This window comes from Nematolebias whitei, chromosome 9, assembly GCF_014905685.2.
Source record: "Nematolebias whitei isolate Nwh7 chromosome 9, NemWhi1, whole genome shotgun sequence".
NCBI classification, from domain to species: domain Eukaryota; kingdom Metazoa; phylum Chordata; class Actinopteri; order Cyprinodontiformes; family Rivulidae; genus Nematolebias; species Nematolebias whitei.
This window is the reverse complement of record NC_056506.1, coordinates 20,812,935-20,825,528: the sequence shown is the minus strand read 5'-3', so window position 1 is coordinate 20,825,528 and position 12,594 is coordinate 20,812,935. Positions and strand designations below refer to the sequence as shown.

The 12,594-nt window shown below is 45.6% G+C and overlaps 1 protein-coding gene across 1 annotated transcript in view; it reads right to left on the bottom strand.

Moving 5' to 3' along the window:
- The window catches only part of LOC119414918 (tRNA selenocysteine 1-associated protein 1-like), a 16,741-nt gene that overhangs the window by 2,905 nt on the left and 1,242 nt on the right, over window positions 1-12,594 (bottom strand). Inside the window, exons 2-4 of the mRNA XM_037682037.1 lie at window positions 11,289-11,386; window positions 3,235-3,334; window positions 2,524-2,574 (exon numbers count right to left, since the gene is read on the bottom strand). Of these exons, the coding sequence (XP_037537965.1) occupies window positions 2,524-2,574; window positions 3,235-3,334; window positions 11,289-11,386 (249 nt within the window). The remainder of the gene's footprint in view (window positions 1-2,523; window positions 2,575-3,234; window positions 3,335-11,288; window positions 11,387-12,594) is intronic.

Sequence of the window (12,594 nt, the reverse complement as noted above, 5' to 3'; positions counted from 1 at the left end):
GTTTGCAAAAGTCCTCTATCAGAGACTGAGACCTCACAGTCCAAGAAAGCCAACTTGTCATTTTTTACATCTTCTCGTGTGAACTTGATGTATTTATCCAGAGTTGATGTGGTCAGTAAAATGTTGTCTTAGAAGGTGCTATTTAAGAGACTGAGCTGAAAACAGCAGCTCAGACTGAGGAAGTCTCTTGGATGAGAGACGAAACGTTTCTACATTTTTTTTTTTTGCTTTGTTTTGTTTTTTGTTTTTTTTGAATGTCCAGAGGACCAGATTGAACTTTCTTGGATTTTTCTACCTGGATTATTGAGCATGCATCAGGATACAAGTAAACCATGTTTTTGGTTCAAGATATCCTCGTGGATAGGACTTTCATTCATTCATTCAACCTTCATATAGACAGATAAGTCACATAGAACCTCAAAGACTCATTTACAAGTGAGATCTGTTTAGACATACAAAAAGTAGTGAAACTGGACACAAGTAGGAAAAGGAGGCGAAAAAATTCCTATCAGATTATTTTTTCTTGGCTGAGAAGAAAAATTCTAATATTAAAAAACACCTCACACAAACAAGCACATAATGACGTAGACATTCCACAGAGGGGGGAGATGACGAGAGCGGTGAGCAATGTCCATGGACGCTCTCAAGGGCACTGTAAGAGTTCTGATATGGATGGAATAATCAGCCAGTTTCGTCTGGTGAGATCCGTAAACATTCTCGAGGGATGTCGGGGAATAGCCAAGGACAATGCCTATGGGAATTCAAGAGTCCTGAAATGATGACACAATGTTTATTCAGCTGGTTTTATCTTTGTTGATCAGTTGGAAATTCCATGGGGGGGTCAGATCATATGTTCTTCAGGTGAATTCAGATAAGGTGGCCTTCAAGGCCAGCCAGGGAAGCCAAATTCAGACAGTTGTTTTGGAAACAGGCAGACTTAATGACATCTACCTTGAGACTGTGTTGGTCCACTCGGTTCCGAAATGTCCAAATTACATGGCCAAGCCAATGGAACGTGCCTGAGTAAAATCCCCGAGATCTGATCCATTCTGCCCAAAACATTTGAGTATGGGTACTCGAGGCACAAACCAAGCCATCATAAAGGCAAGCAGCATGATCGGGTCCCAATTTGTTGCTGATGACTTCTTTGATTGTAGATAAAACCAGCAACCAGCCGAATCCAAAAAGCAGGAACCAGTTACCATAAATAGAATTAAATACGCATCCTTAAAATCCACAAATGGCAGTAGAGATAGACACACAATCAAGTCTTCAAGTCGATGAGATATCCAGCTGTGTGCGTGCCAACAGGGCAAATCTGCTCTCCTAAAGCCTATCTTCTCTTCGAAGAAATGTTATCAATTGTGTTGAGGGACCAACTGATCAAATCAAGTCCATAATTATGGTTCAGAAGATATGCAAGAGAGGCTCAGAAGCAGTTTCACAGACAGACAAACAGCAAAGCAGAGAGGGAGAAGAGGGGAAAAGCGTCCGACCTCGGCAAGAGCAAGTGTTGAAGTGACTTGCACTGTGTAGAAATAGAGAGGTAGTTTTTTTTTTGTTTCCTTGTCCAAGGTGGTACCGAGTGACAGATAATGCCAAGTGGAGGGAGCCCCTGGCCTCAGACAACGGATTTGTGTCTACACTGGTCCTGTTAGACCTCAGTGCTGCATTTGATACCACTGATCACAATATTCTACTACAGAGACTTGAATATGATATTGGGATTACAGGAACAGCTCTTAAATGGTTTAAACCATATTTATCTGATAGATTCCAGTTTGTAAATGTACATAATAAATCTTCCTCATACACCAAAGTTAGTCATGGAGTTCCTCAGGGTTCAGTGCTTGGACGAATACTCTTTACTTTATATATGATTTCATAACATAAAGATATTAAACAGCATGGGATAAATTTTCTTTGTTATGCTGATGACAGTTATATTTATCCATGAAACCAATGAATCTGATCAGTCGGGACTTAATTTGTAAACTGACTGGTGCCGGAACAGTGTGGGGTGGGTCGTCTCTGGCAGCAGTGCGTGCTCCCGACACAGGGGAAACAGATTTTCACAGGGAAACTGAATTTTGCACAAGAGAAAAACGCTCAAGATTTTAAGTGGTCATTTCTGTTTTGGTATTAGGCTCAGATCCACATGAGACATCATTTAGGTCCGGATCCGGACCGAGGTCCGCCTATTATTGACATCTGCTTTAAAGACTCCCTCATGAATGCTGTTCAACAACTTGTCACCATCAGTTGCAGCCAAGTGAGATAAAACCAGAGCTCCACTCTGCAACTTATCATCTGGAGTGCAAATCCTTTATTTCATTCAATGGAACAATTTTTTTCTATACAAACTTGATAAAACTGTTCTGTTATGTTCCCATCCACCTGCACTCTGTAATCTGGGATAATTTAGTAAAGCCTGTTTTTTCTCAAAGAAAAAAATACTGTAGCATTTCTTGAGTTAGACTTGTGCAATAATAAAGTCTGAACATAAATTAATTCTTACCCTGCCTCTGGTCGTTTCCCATCAAAGGTGGCAAAATTTAGCTTAAACTTCCGGGGCTGCACAGAGAGAGAAGCTCACATTAAGCAACCTTCAAAGTTCAAAGATGTGTAGTATAGCACTGATAATGCTGAAAATAGAAAAAGGAGTTATTTTTGTTATTTGGGTTTACATACCTCCACCACTCAGACCAGCCTTTAGCCCCTTCCTCAGTTAGTTCCTACCAGAGACTCTTTTGACCAGCTTCAAACAAAGTGCATTCATGTACAAGCAGCTTCCTCGCCACTTTCAGCAGCAGATACAGACTGGTGAAAAGGGGAGCCCAGTAGCATAGCCAGCCCACAGAGCTCTGCATTTCAAACAGAGCATCAAGCACCCTCAAATTTGATGCTTTATATTGGAAGGCCTTGATGTAAAGCTGCTGTCACTTAAATTTAAACAGAGTATTTTGAAGATTGCTAACAAGAATTCATTCTGGACTTTTGCTGGAATTAATGACTTTAAAAAGTGCCCAATGTAAGTGCTTTGTGTTACAGTAAAGCATGGCTAATGCTAGTTGAGCTCCACTATTCACAGTTAAATCAACAAAATAAAATACAATTTGATGGTCTTAGATTAACAAGAAGGCAGCATTAAAAGTGACAATTGTTCGGTAACATTGATTTCTGATATAAGGTTAAAAAAAAAATTAAATTCTGAAAGTATTCTAGCTAACCTACCGGGTTTAATCCTGGAACCAACTTCCCGTTGAGTCTTTGTACACAGCGGTCGACACTTGCTTCATCTGCCAGCTCCACAAAACAGTATCCTGCAGAACAACTGCACAAAACAACAAGACAGACAGTGAGGGCCACCTGCAGCTGCTAAAGTGAATAATTCACAGCAACTCCACACATAAAGGAATAATCAGGGCAGCAATTATTAGACTTTCTTTTTTTCACAAGGTGCACAAAATTAGGAATGCTGCATCACCGTGGCTGGTCAGTCACCACCTACTTAATGATTACTGGTTAACACACAACCCACTGTGTCAAATTTAATAATAATAATAATAATAATGTCATCACAATGTCAGCACTGTATGTTTCCATACAATGGCGAAATTAGTCTCTGCATTTAACCCATCCACCACCAGGTGGTGCAGTGGGCAGCTATTGAAAGCGCCTGGGAGGCATTTTGGGGATGAGGCGTGCTGCCCAGAGACGCCACGTGATGTGCAGTGACTGGGGATCGAACCTGGGACTTTCGGGTCCCAAGCCGGCTGCCCTGCCTCTATACCATCTAACAATAACTCTGAAGTTAAACTGAAAGAAAAAAGGAAAGTTACGTATGTAACTACGGTTTTATGAATCCCGGATGACCGCCAGACGGTGGTGCTGAAAGCACTGAATGTTCCCTTTGCGCATGCGCTGTTTGAGTAATAATACCAACGGAGTCACAGGTGTGACACAGACAAGGCTATATAGCCTGACGTCATCCACAGCTCTGCTCGTACAGAATCTTCTCGCGGAATGCAAGGATTCTGAGTGACAGAGAAGCTCTAGCGGTCATCCAGGATTCATAGAACCGTAGTTACATACGTAACTTTCATTCTATTTCATCCCTCCTGACCGCTAGAGGGCAGTGCTGAAAGCACTAAATGACTAATACCAACGATGTCACAAGGAATCCTGAGCACACACCTCACTGAGGAGGCCCAGAGGACCCTTGCAGAAGACCCTGGCCCAGGGGATGAGGGGTGGCCACGTTCACTCTGTAAAATCTGGTGACGTGCTTGGGGAAGCCCATGATACGGCAGCACATATTGCTTCCATTGGAACCCCTCTAAGGGCAGCCCAGGAAGCAAACATGCTCCTGGTAGAATGCGCCTTCACGCCGACAGGCAGGGGGCCGACCGGCAGGAGGCCATGCCCTGCGGCATAGGCATGGCAGATGACATCCACGATGCAAAGGGAGAGGTGCTGTTTAGAAAAAGGATAGCCTAACGTAGGGCCTCTGTAACACATAGACAGCTGGTCTGAACATCATATAACGGCAGGAACTGCAACACATGCCTCCAGTGCTCTCACTAGGCACAATAATCCAGAACCCTTGCCAGGTATAGGCTGAAAACGTGCCAACCTCAACAGTTGGTTACAGTTAGAGTGAGATAACACCCTTGGTACAAATACAGTGTTTGGCCACAAGGTAACGTCAGAGCCCGCAGGGCCCCATCTCAGACATGAGGAGCTGAGAGAGAGCATGTAGCTCACAGACCCTCTTGCTGAGGCCATAGCCAACAAAAAGGTCGTCTACACGAAAACCACTTGAGGTCCGCCTGCGCCAGAGATTTGACGGAGGGTGGCAGAGAGCTTCGAGAACCAAGGGCAGATCCCAACCTGGTGCTTGTGGAGCTGTCGGCGGGTGCAACCTAAGGGTACCATATAGAAAAGAGAGACTAGTTCATGGCTCCCCACCGTACGACCATTGATGCTGGCGTGATTAGATGATATTGCCGCTACATAAACTCTAAGAGTTGAAGGAGAGCGACCCTTACCAAGGAGAGACTGGAGAAACTCCAGAATGGTGGGTACTGTACAGGAGACTGGATCTTCATTGTGATCAGAACACCATTGGGAAAACAGACGCCACCTGTTTTCTTACCACTGACGAGTAGAGGGTGCCTTGGCGCCCAGGATGGTGCATCTGACGGGGCTTGAAACTCTAGTCAGCTGCTGTCCTAGCCTTGCAGTGGCCACACCCACAACCGAAGATGTTGAAGATTGGGGTGCCATATCAGTCCCCCCAACTGAGACAGCAAGTCCCTCCTGGTCGGAAGACACCATGGGACGCCTTGACATAAACTCCATAGCAGTGGGAACCATGGTCATGCTGGCCAATACGGACCCACCAACAGCATCCTGTGGCCCTACTCAAAGACTCCCTGAAGGGTCGACCAAATTAGAGAAAGGAGTGGAAAGCCATATAGGAGGACCCTTGGCCAAGGATGGGCCAATGCGTCCTGGCCCAGCGCACCCGAAACCCCAGTAGGGGAGTATCATAGTGGACACTGAGTCGACTCCTCTGTCGCAAACAGGTCTACCTCTGCCTGACCAAAACGTTCCCAGATCATCAGCACAATGGGATTTACCTGTATAAATAAAGGTTGATTGAACTATGTCGCTGTGGAGGGACCACTCTCCCAGAGCAGACCCCTGGCGGGAGAGAAAGTCTGCGGCCTAACTGTGTCGCCCTGGTAAGTATGCCGCCCACAGGGTGGACAGGCGAGGAGAGGCCCATTCCAAGGGCTCTCTGGACACTATTAGAAGTTGTGCTGACCTGGTGCCCCCCTGGTGGTTGATGTGATAGACAACAGAGGTGTTGTCTGACCAAATGAGAACATCCCCCCTTCCAGGTGGGGCAGGAAGTACCCGAGTGCCAAATGCAATGCACGCAGCTCCAGCAATGGTTGGAACGGTCCTTTGACGCCAGTGGTCCTGAACTGCTCTGCGTTGTCACACAGTGCCCCATCCTATAGAGCTGGCATCCATCGTGACTGCTTCCCTGCGACACACTACCACTCCCATGGGGACACCCCTGGACAAGTAATCTTTGTCCCTCCATGAAGTCAGGGCATGAAGACATGACCATGTCACTGTGAGCTTGTGATACCTGTATAGCCTGGCATCCAGGCGAACCTGTTGAGCCATCTCTGCACGGGGCAAAGTGACAGCGGGCCTAAGGGTACCATCCGAGTGACTGACGTCAGTTGCCTAGTAGCTGCTGGAAGGCAACGTAGGGGAGCTGCCTGCCAAGCCTGAACCGACTGACCAACTGGAGTATGCCGCCCACCCTTTGAGCAGATGGGCAAGCTCTCATGGAGGGTGAATCCAGAGCCACCCAAGAAAGGTGATCGTCTGGGAAGGGATCAGGCAGCTCTTATCCAGGTTGACATTAAGGCCCAACTGGGACACATGAGCAAGCAGGCGATTCATGTCACGAAAGGCACAGACCCAAGACAGGGCACAGAGAAACCAATCATTTAGTATAGCAGAACCTTCACTCCGTAGGCCTGCAGAGGAGAAAGGGCTGCCTTCACGCACCGAGTGAACACCCTCGGGGAAAGAGAGAACCTGAATGGGAGTACCCGGAACTGCCAGTGATGACCCCGATAGGCAAACCTGAGAAAGCGGCGATGTTCTGCTATAATAGGCACATGAGAATAAGCATCTTTCAGGTATATAGATGTGAACCATTCTCGTGACAGCTTGAAGGACCTCTGCTGTCATGAGCATGTGGGAGGGCAGCACCCTTAGGTACTTGTTGAGTCTCCTGAGAACTAAAATAGGACAAAACCCGCCGTCCTCTTTGCATGAGGAAGTAAGTCGAGTAATAGCCTCTGGGTTGTTACAAAGGGTCCACTACCTCAATTGCACCCTTAGCCAGGAGGGTGAAAAACTCCTGGTCTAGTGCTTGAGCTTACACCGAGTCGGCAATTATAGTCAATTTGACCCGGCGTGAGATGTGAGGCTGCCGTCAGGACTGTAGTCGGTAACCATGGGTCAGAGTGGCAACCACCCATGGGTCCACGGCATGAACCGCCCAGTAACTGAGCTGCTGGTGGGAGAAGTATCCGACGGTCGGCCCGGTGGCATCAGCATCTCCCTCCACGGCTCCTGAGGGCATGGGGTGGGGTGGCCAGAGTCCCCGATCCAACCTGCCCAGCTGGTTGATGGCCTGACTCATGAAAGCTCCTGTCAGGTCTCTGCTGAACCGCACGAGGGTAACAAACCACTCGGCCGATCGTGACCCCGAGGCGGCGGCCGAATGCTGGAATCAGCTGACAGTTGCCTTGGATGTGGAGGGGGCATCACCCTGCTAAGGCCTGAAAACTGCTGCCTTGTCTGTTGTGCCTGGACAAGCACCAAACAGCACTGTGCAGAGCTTCCTCTGGTGACATGATGAGTGATGCAACAGCAGGTTCGAAAACCGACATGCATTCCAAGCCCGCTGCAGCTGGCTTATGCATAGCCACCAACACTCCGCCATCCGCGGAGAGGTACACAAAGACCTATGGGTCCCGCCAGCAACCATGCAACTCCCTCAGGTACTCCTCCAATGGAGGGACAGAAAAGGAAGGAGGGGGCTGTCTGCACCTGAAGAAGGCACTTCCAGGAGTGGACTTCTCTGGTTGTGGGACGTCCAGCTACAGTTGTCTCAGGGCCATACGCATGACGTCCTGCATTGAGTCGTCACCTGACCCACTAGCTGCGCTCCGAGACGAAGAAAATGAACCAGTCTCTGAGACTTGAGATGGCTGTTCCTCCTCACTTAAAAAGGGGAGAGGCAGAGGCAGCCAAGGATAGCACTTCTTCCCCCACAGCCAACTTGGGCATGGGTGAGGAGGAGAGTCTGGCCGCTGCCACTGGCTCAGCCCCCAGCTGGCGTGCCTGAAAAAGGGACTTCATCTCCGCCTGTGGACAGCTGCTCCACCCTTGTGGAGAGACCCTGATCAGACTTGGCTCGCTTCTTTCTAGGAGGGGCCACAGAGACTGTGGCCTCAGTCTTGCGCTTCAGGCGCCTAGGTAGAGCCTCCTGCCCAGAAGGTGGGAGGTCACTGCTGAGCTCGGGGTGAAACTGGGCCAGCCGAGCCACTCTCGCAGCACGAGGCATGAAGCTGCAGTTCATGCAGGGGTTCTCTGACAGGGCCTCCACTTAATTAAAAAAACACAACTGTGCAAAGGGGCTGGCACTGCCAACTATGTCCAAGATACAAGACGAAAACAAGGACAAAAGGATAGGCAGAAAATTGGTAGAGGGGGCGCGAACGTTTGCCTTCATCAATTAAAACAAGGCTAGAACTCAGAGAGGCTAGCACCACTAGCCCTGTCCAACCACTTATGATGTTGGAGAAAGAGATTGGGAGAGGGGGCGCGAACACATGCCTTCACCAATAAAAACCAGGCCAAAACTTAAGGAGGCTGTAATCGCTAGCTTGGTCCAACCGTGTATGAGGTTACTGACAATGATTGGGAGAGAGAGCGTAAACACTTGCCTTCACCAATTAAAACAAGGCCAGAACTCAGAGAGGCCAACACCTCTAGCTAAGTTCAACCGTTCATGAGGTTGGTGAAAATGATTGGGAGGGGGTGCGTGAACGCTAGCCTTCACCAATAGAAAACGAGGCCAGAACTCAAGAGAGGCTAGTACCACTAGCTCAGTCCAACCGTTTACAAGGTTGGTGAAAATGGTTGGGAGAGGGTGCACGAACGCTAGCCTTCACCAACAGAAAACAGGGCCAAAACTCAGAGCGGCTAATGCCAGCTCAGTCCAACCGTGTACGAGGTTGGTGAGAATGATTGGAAGAGGGTGAGCAACGCTAGCCCTTACCAATAGAAACAAGGCCAGAACATAGGGAGGCTAGTACCGCTAGCTCGGTCCAACTGTTTATGAATTTGGTGAAAACGATTAGGAGAGGGTGCGCAACGCTAGCCCTCACCAATAGAAAACAAGGCCAAAACTCAGAGCGGCTAGTAATGCCAGCTCAGTTCAACCATGTACAAGGTTGGTGAGAATGATTGGGAGAGGGTGCGCAACACTAGCCTTCACCAATAGAAAATAAGGCCAAAAACTCAAGAGAGGCTAGTAATGCCAGCTCAGTCCAACCATGTACGAGGTTGGTGAAAATGATTGGAAGAGGGTGCGCAATGCTAGCCCTTAAAAATAGAAAACAAGGCCTGAACGTAGGGAGGCTAGTACCACTAGCTCGGTCCAACCGTTTATGAGGTTGGTGAAAAAAGCCCTGGATTGAACCACACGCCAGAAGAAAAAAAGGAGCAGAGCTGCGGATGACGTCAGGCTATATAGCCACTGATTGGTCATCCGTGTCACACCTGTGACTCTGTTGGTATTATTACTCGAACAGCGCAAGCGCGAAGGGAACATTCAGTGCTTTCAGCACCGCCCTCTGGCGGTCAGGAGGGATGAAATAGAACTACAATTGTTTGTTTCAGTTTTCATTTTCAGAAGGCTGTGGAGAGTTTTAAAATGCAACAAAACATTAAAATACAGATTTGTTGATCACTTTGAACCTATTTTCATTTAATACAAAGTTTAAAAGAAATAAGTGTCATCAAGGAGTTTTCTGAATAGGAGCTCATCTCAGATTAACAGAAAGACATGGGCCACACGTTCTGTTATCACATCATATCTTAGATCTTACTACTGTTTTTTTTTACATTTTATTGTTGGATGTAACTGGGACTCTGCATACATAATCTCGTTCCAACACATGTACCGCATGAGATGTGAATGACAAATAAATCTCTCTGACTGACTCTGATTTTCCATCCATCCATCCATTATCTTTTACCCGCTTCTTCCATTTTGGGTCACAGGGGTCGCCGGTGCCCCTGTCCAGCAATTATTGCAAGTAGGTATCGCTGCAGGCAAATTCGGAAGGTGTATCTGGGTGGCCACATCTGATTGGATGATAGAAAAATGGGCGTATCCGGCCGGCCACATCTGATTGGACTATAGGAAAATGGGCGTGTCTGGCCAGCCACATCTGATTGGACAATTAAAAGATGGGCGTATCTGACCGGCCACATCTGATTGGACGATAGAAAAATGGGCGTGTCTGGCCAGCCACATCTGATTGGACGATAGAAAAAAGGCTGAACGATAAAAGCCGTTTGTGTTAACCACAGGCATATTATGTCTATGGTGTTAACCGGTTCGACATTAGCGGCGTCTCAGGTTCAACATTGGCGGCATCTCAGGTTCAACATTGGCGGCGTCTCAGGTTCAACATTGGCGGCATCTCCATAACTTCTTTTTCCGCATCTCTTAACACAGAACTTTCAGTTACATTTCAAAATAAGAGCAACATAACTGGGTAGTGGGGAGGGCTAAATGTTTTTTTTTTTTAAATACTTAGCCATAACATTAAAAAACAAAATCCATTTTGGTTGTTGAAAAATGTGAAAATAGTTACAATCAATTCATAAATTAAGAAAAATATTAATGATACTTAAACTGGACTTGGGACAAAGGATGTTTCCTTTAACTTCACATTTTCTTGTTCAACCTGCAGTCACTGCAGATGAGTGATTGTCAGTTTCTGTAAGATTTCTGCAACTGGAGCAGGTATTTCTGTTTACTGGTTAACTTCCTCAGCTGTCTCACATTTTAAGGGTCAGTCCTACTCCATGTTTCAGCTCCTTTCATAGATCAGATCTCATAGAAGAGCACTTCTAAAGAGCAAATTTTGTTTTTAGCGTTTGTTTTGGGTCATTATCTCGTTACAGGACTCATGATCTTTGATTGAGACCAGACTTTTTGGACAAATAGGAGCAGGTTTCGCTTCAGATGTTTCATATTTCATTGTACCCAGACCACACTCAAGCCAACCTGTGTCAGGTGCAGCCTACAACCCAAGAACAAAAGAGAATCTTCTTGTGTTTGACAGTAGATATAACGCTGGTTCTTAGAAACCTTCAGTTTTAAAAAAGAGTTGACGTAACTTAACTAAAGAGCAGCAGATACAGTTAGCCAATCAGTGTTTGCCCCCCACAAACGCCTATGAGCCAGAAACGCCCACTTTTGGCCTGCAGAGAACCCCTTCTCAATTATTGTGCAAGGTGACTCTGATTTTACTTTTACTAAATCAGTTGCAAATTTTATGTATAATGTTGATATTGAAACAGCTTGAGAAACAACACTGTACTTATTGTAATAAATAACACAAGATTGTTGAGCATATTTGTGGTCTGAGGTGTTCTGTATTTCCTACCCTGTTATCCTGTGAGTGATGATCTTGACTCCTAACGGTGATTCTCCCATAGCAATAAAGGCCTGTTTGACAAAGTTCTCGCCCATATATGGGTCCAACTAGGAAAAAAAAAGGTTTATTATTATCAAATGTAAACAAATAATCATAATAATTTAACTTAAAATAAAGTGCAATAAAATCAAAACCTTATATTGTAAAAGACTGGTTGAAGTAACAATAAAATGGTGGTAAAACTAAAATTGCTTTAGTTCTGAATACTTAATGATGTGTGGTCTTATATTTGGGTACAAACAAACCTCTTTCTTTTAACAAATCTCTTGAACAGCAAATATTTTCAATTCTACACAAAGTTTAATGTGTCTAAATTATTGAAAAAAATTGTTATTACTATTACTTTTTACTCCTGAGAGGAGCAGGGCAAAACGTGTGTGTGCTGGGTGAGTGGGGTCCTTCATGATGCAGGTGGCCCTCTTTCTACACCTCTAGATGCAGGAAGAGGGCCACCTGCATCGTGAAGGACCACACTCATCCAGCACACACACTTTTTGCCCCGCTCCCCTCAGGAAGGAGGTTGAGGAACATTAAGTGTAGAACCACTAGACTGAGGAACAGCTTCTACCCTGAGAATGTTAGACTCATGAATCTCTAACCAGAATAATCACTGTGAAAAATGACATCATGTTCTGCTGATCTGTTTCAATGTTGCTGCTGATCTGTTTCAATGTTGCTGTGTTCATTTGTGCTCATCTGCTCACAGATTCATGTTGTGCTGCTGTTCGGCGTAATGTTTTTATGCCATTAGTGCTTAGTGTATTTTTAGCTGTTTTTCTTAGTTCATATCTTAGATCTTAGTACCGTTTTTCTTTTACATTTTATTGTTGGATGTAACTGGGACCCTATGTACATAATTTTGTTCCACCACATGGGGTGTGAACGACAATAAAGAATCGCTGAATCTGAATTATAGTGGAATGCAACTGATGCATTTTGATGAAGACATGAATTATTGTACATTGACGGTTTCATTTTTTAAAAACAGCACGTCTTTCACTTTGTACTTTTATGTATGGTTATAAATTATACAAGTTATAAAACTACATCCAGCTTCGGTAAAACAGCAAAGTAACTACTTGAAGTCAATTTAAAACATCTAAAAAGAAGCAGGTAGTTAGTAGCTCCAACATTGTTAAGTATAGTGATAAGTCATTTGAATTTATAACCATACAAAAATGTACAGAGTGAAACGTGTCACGAGCTGACATTCAAATCATCATTGGCTGTTTTAAAGAGCCTTTCAAGTTTTTCA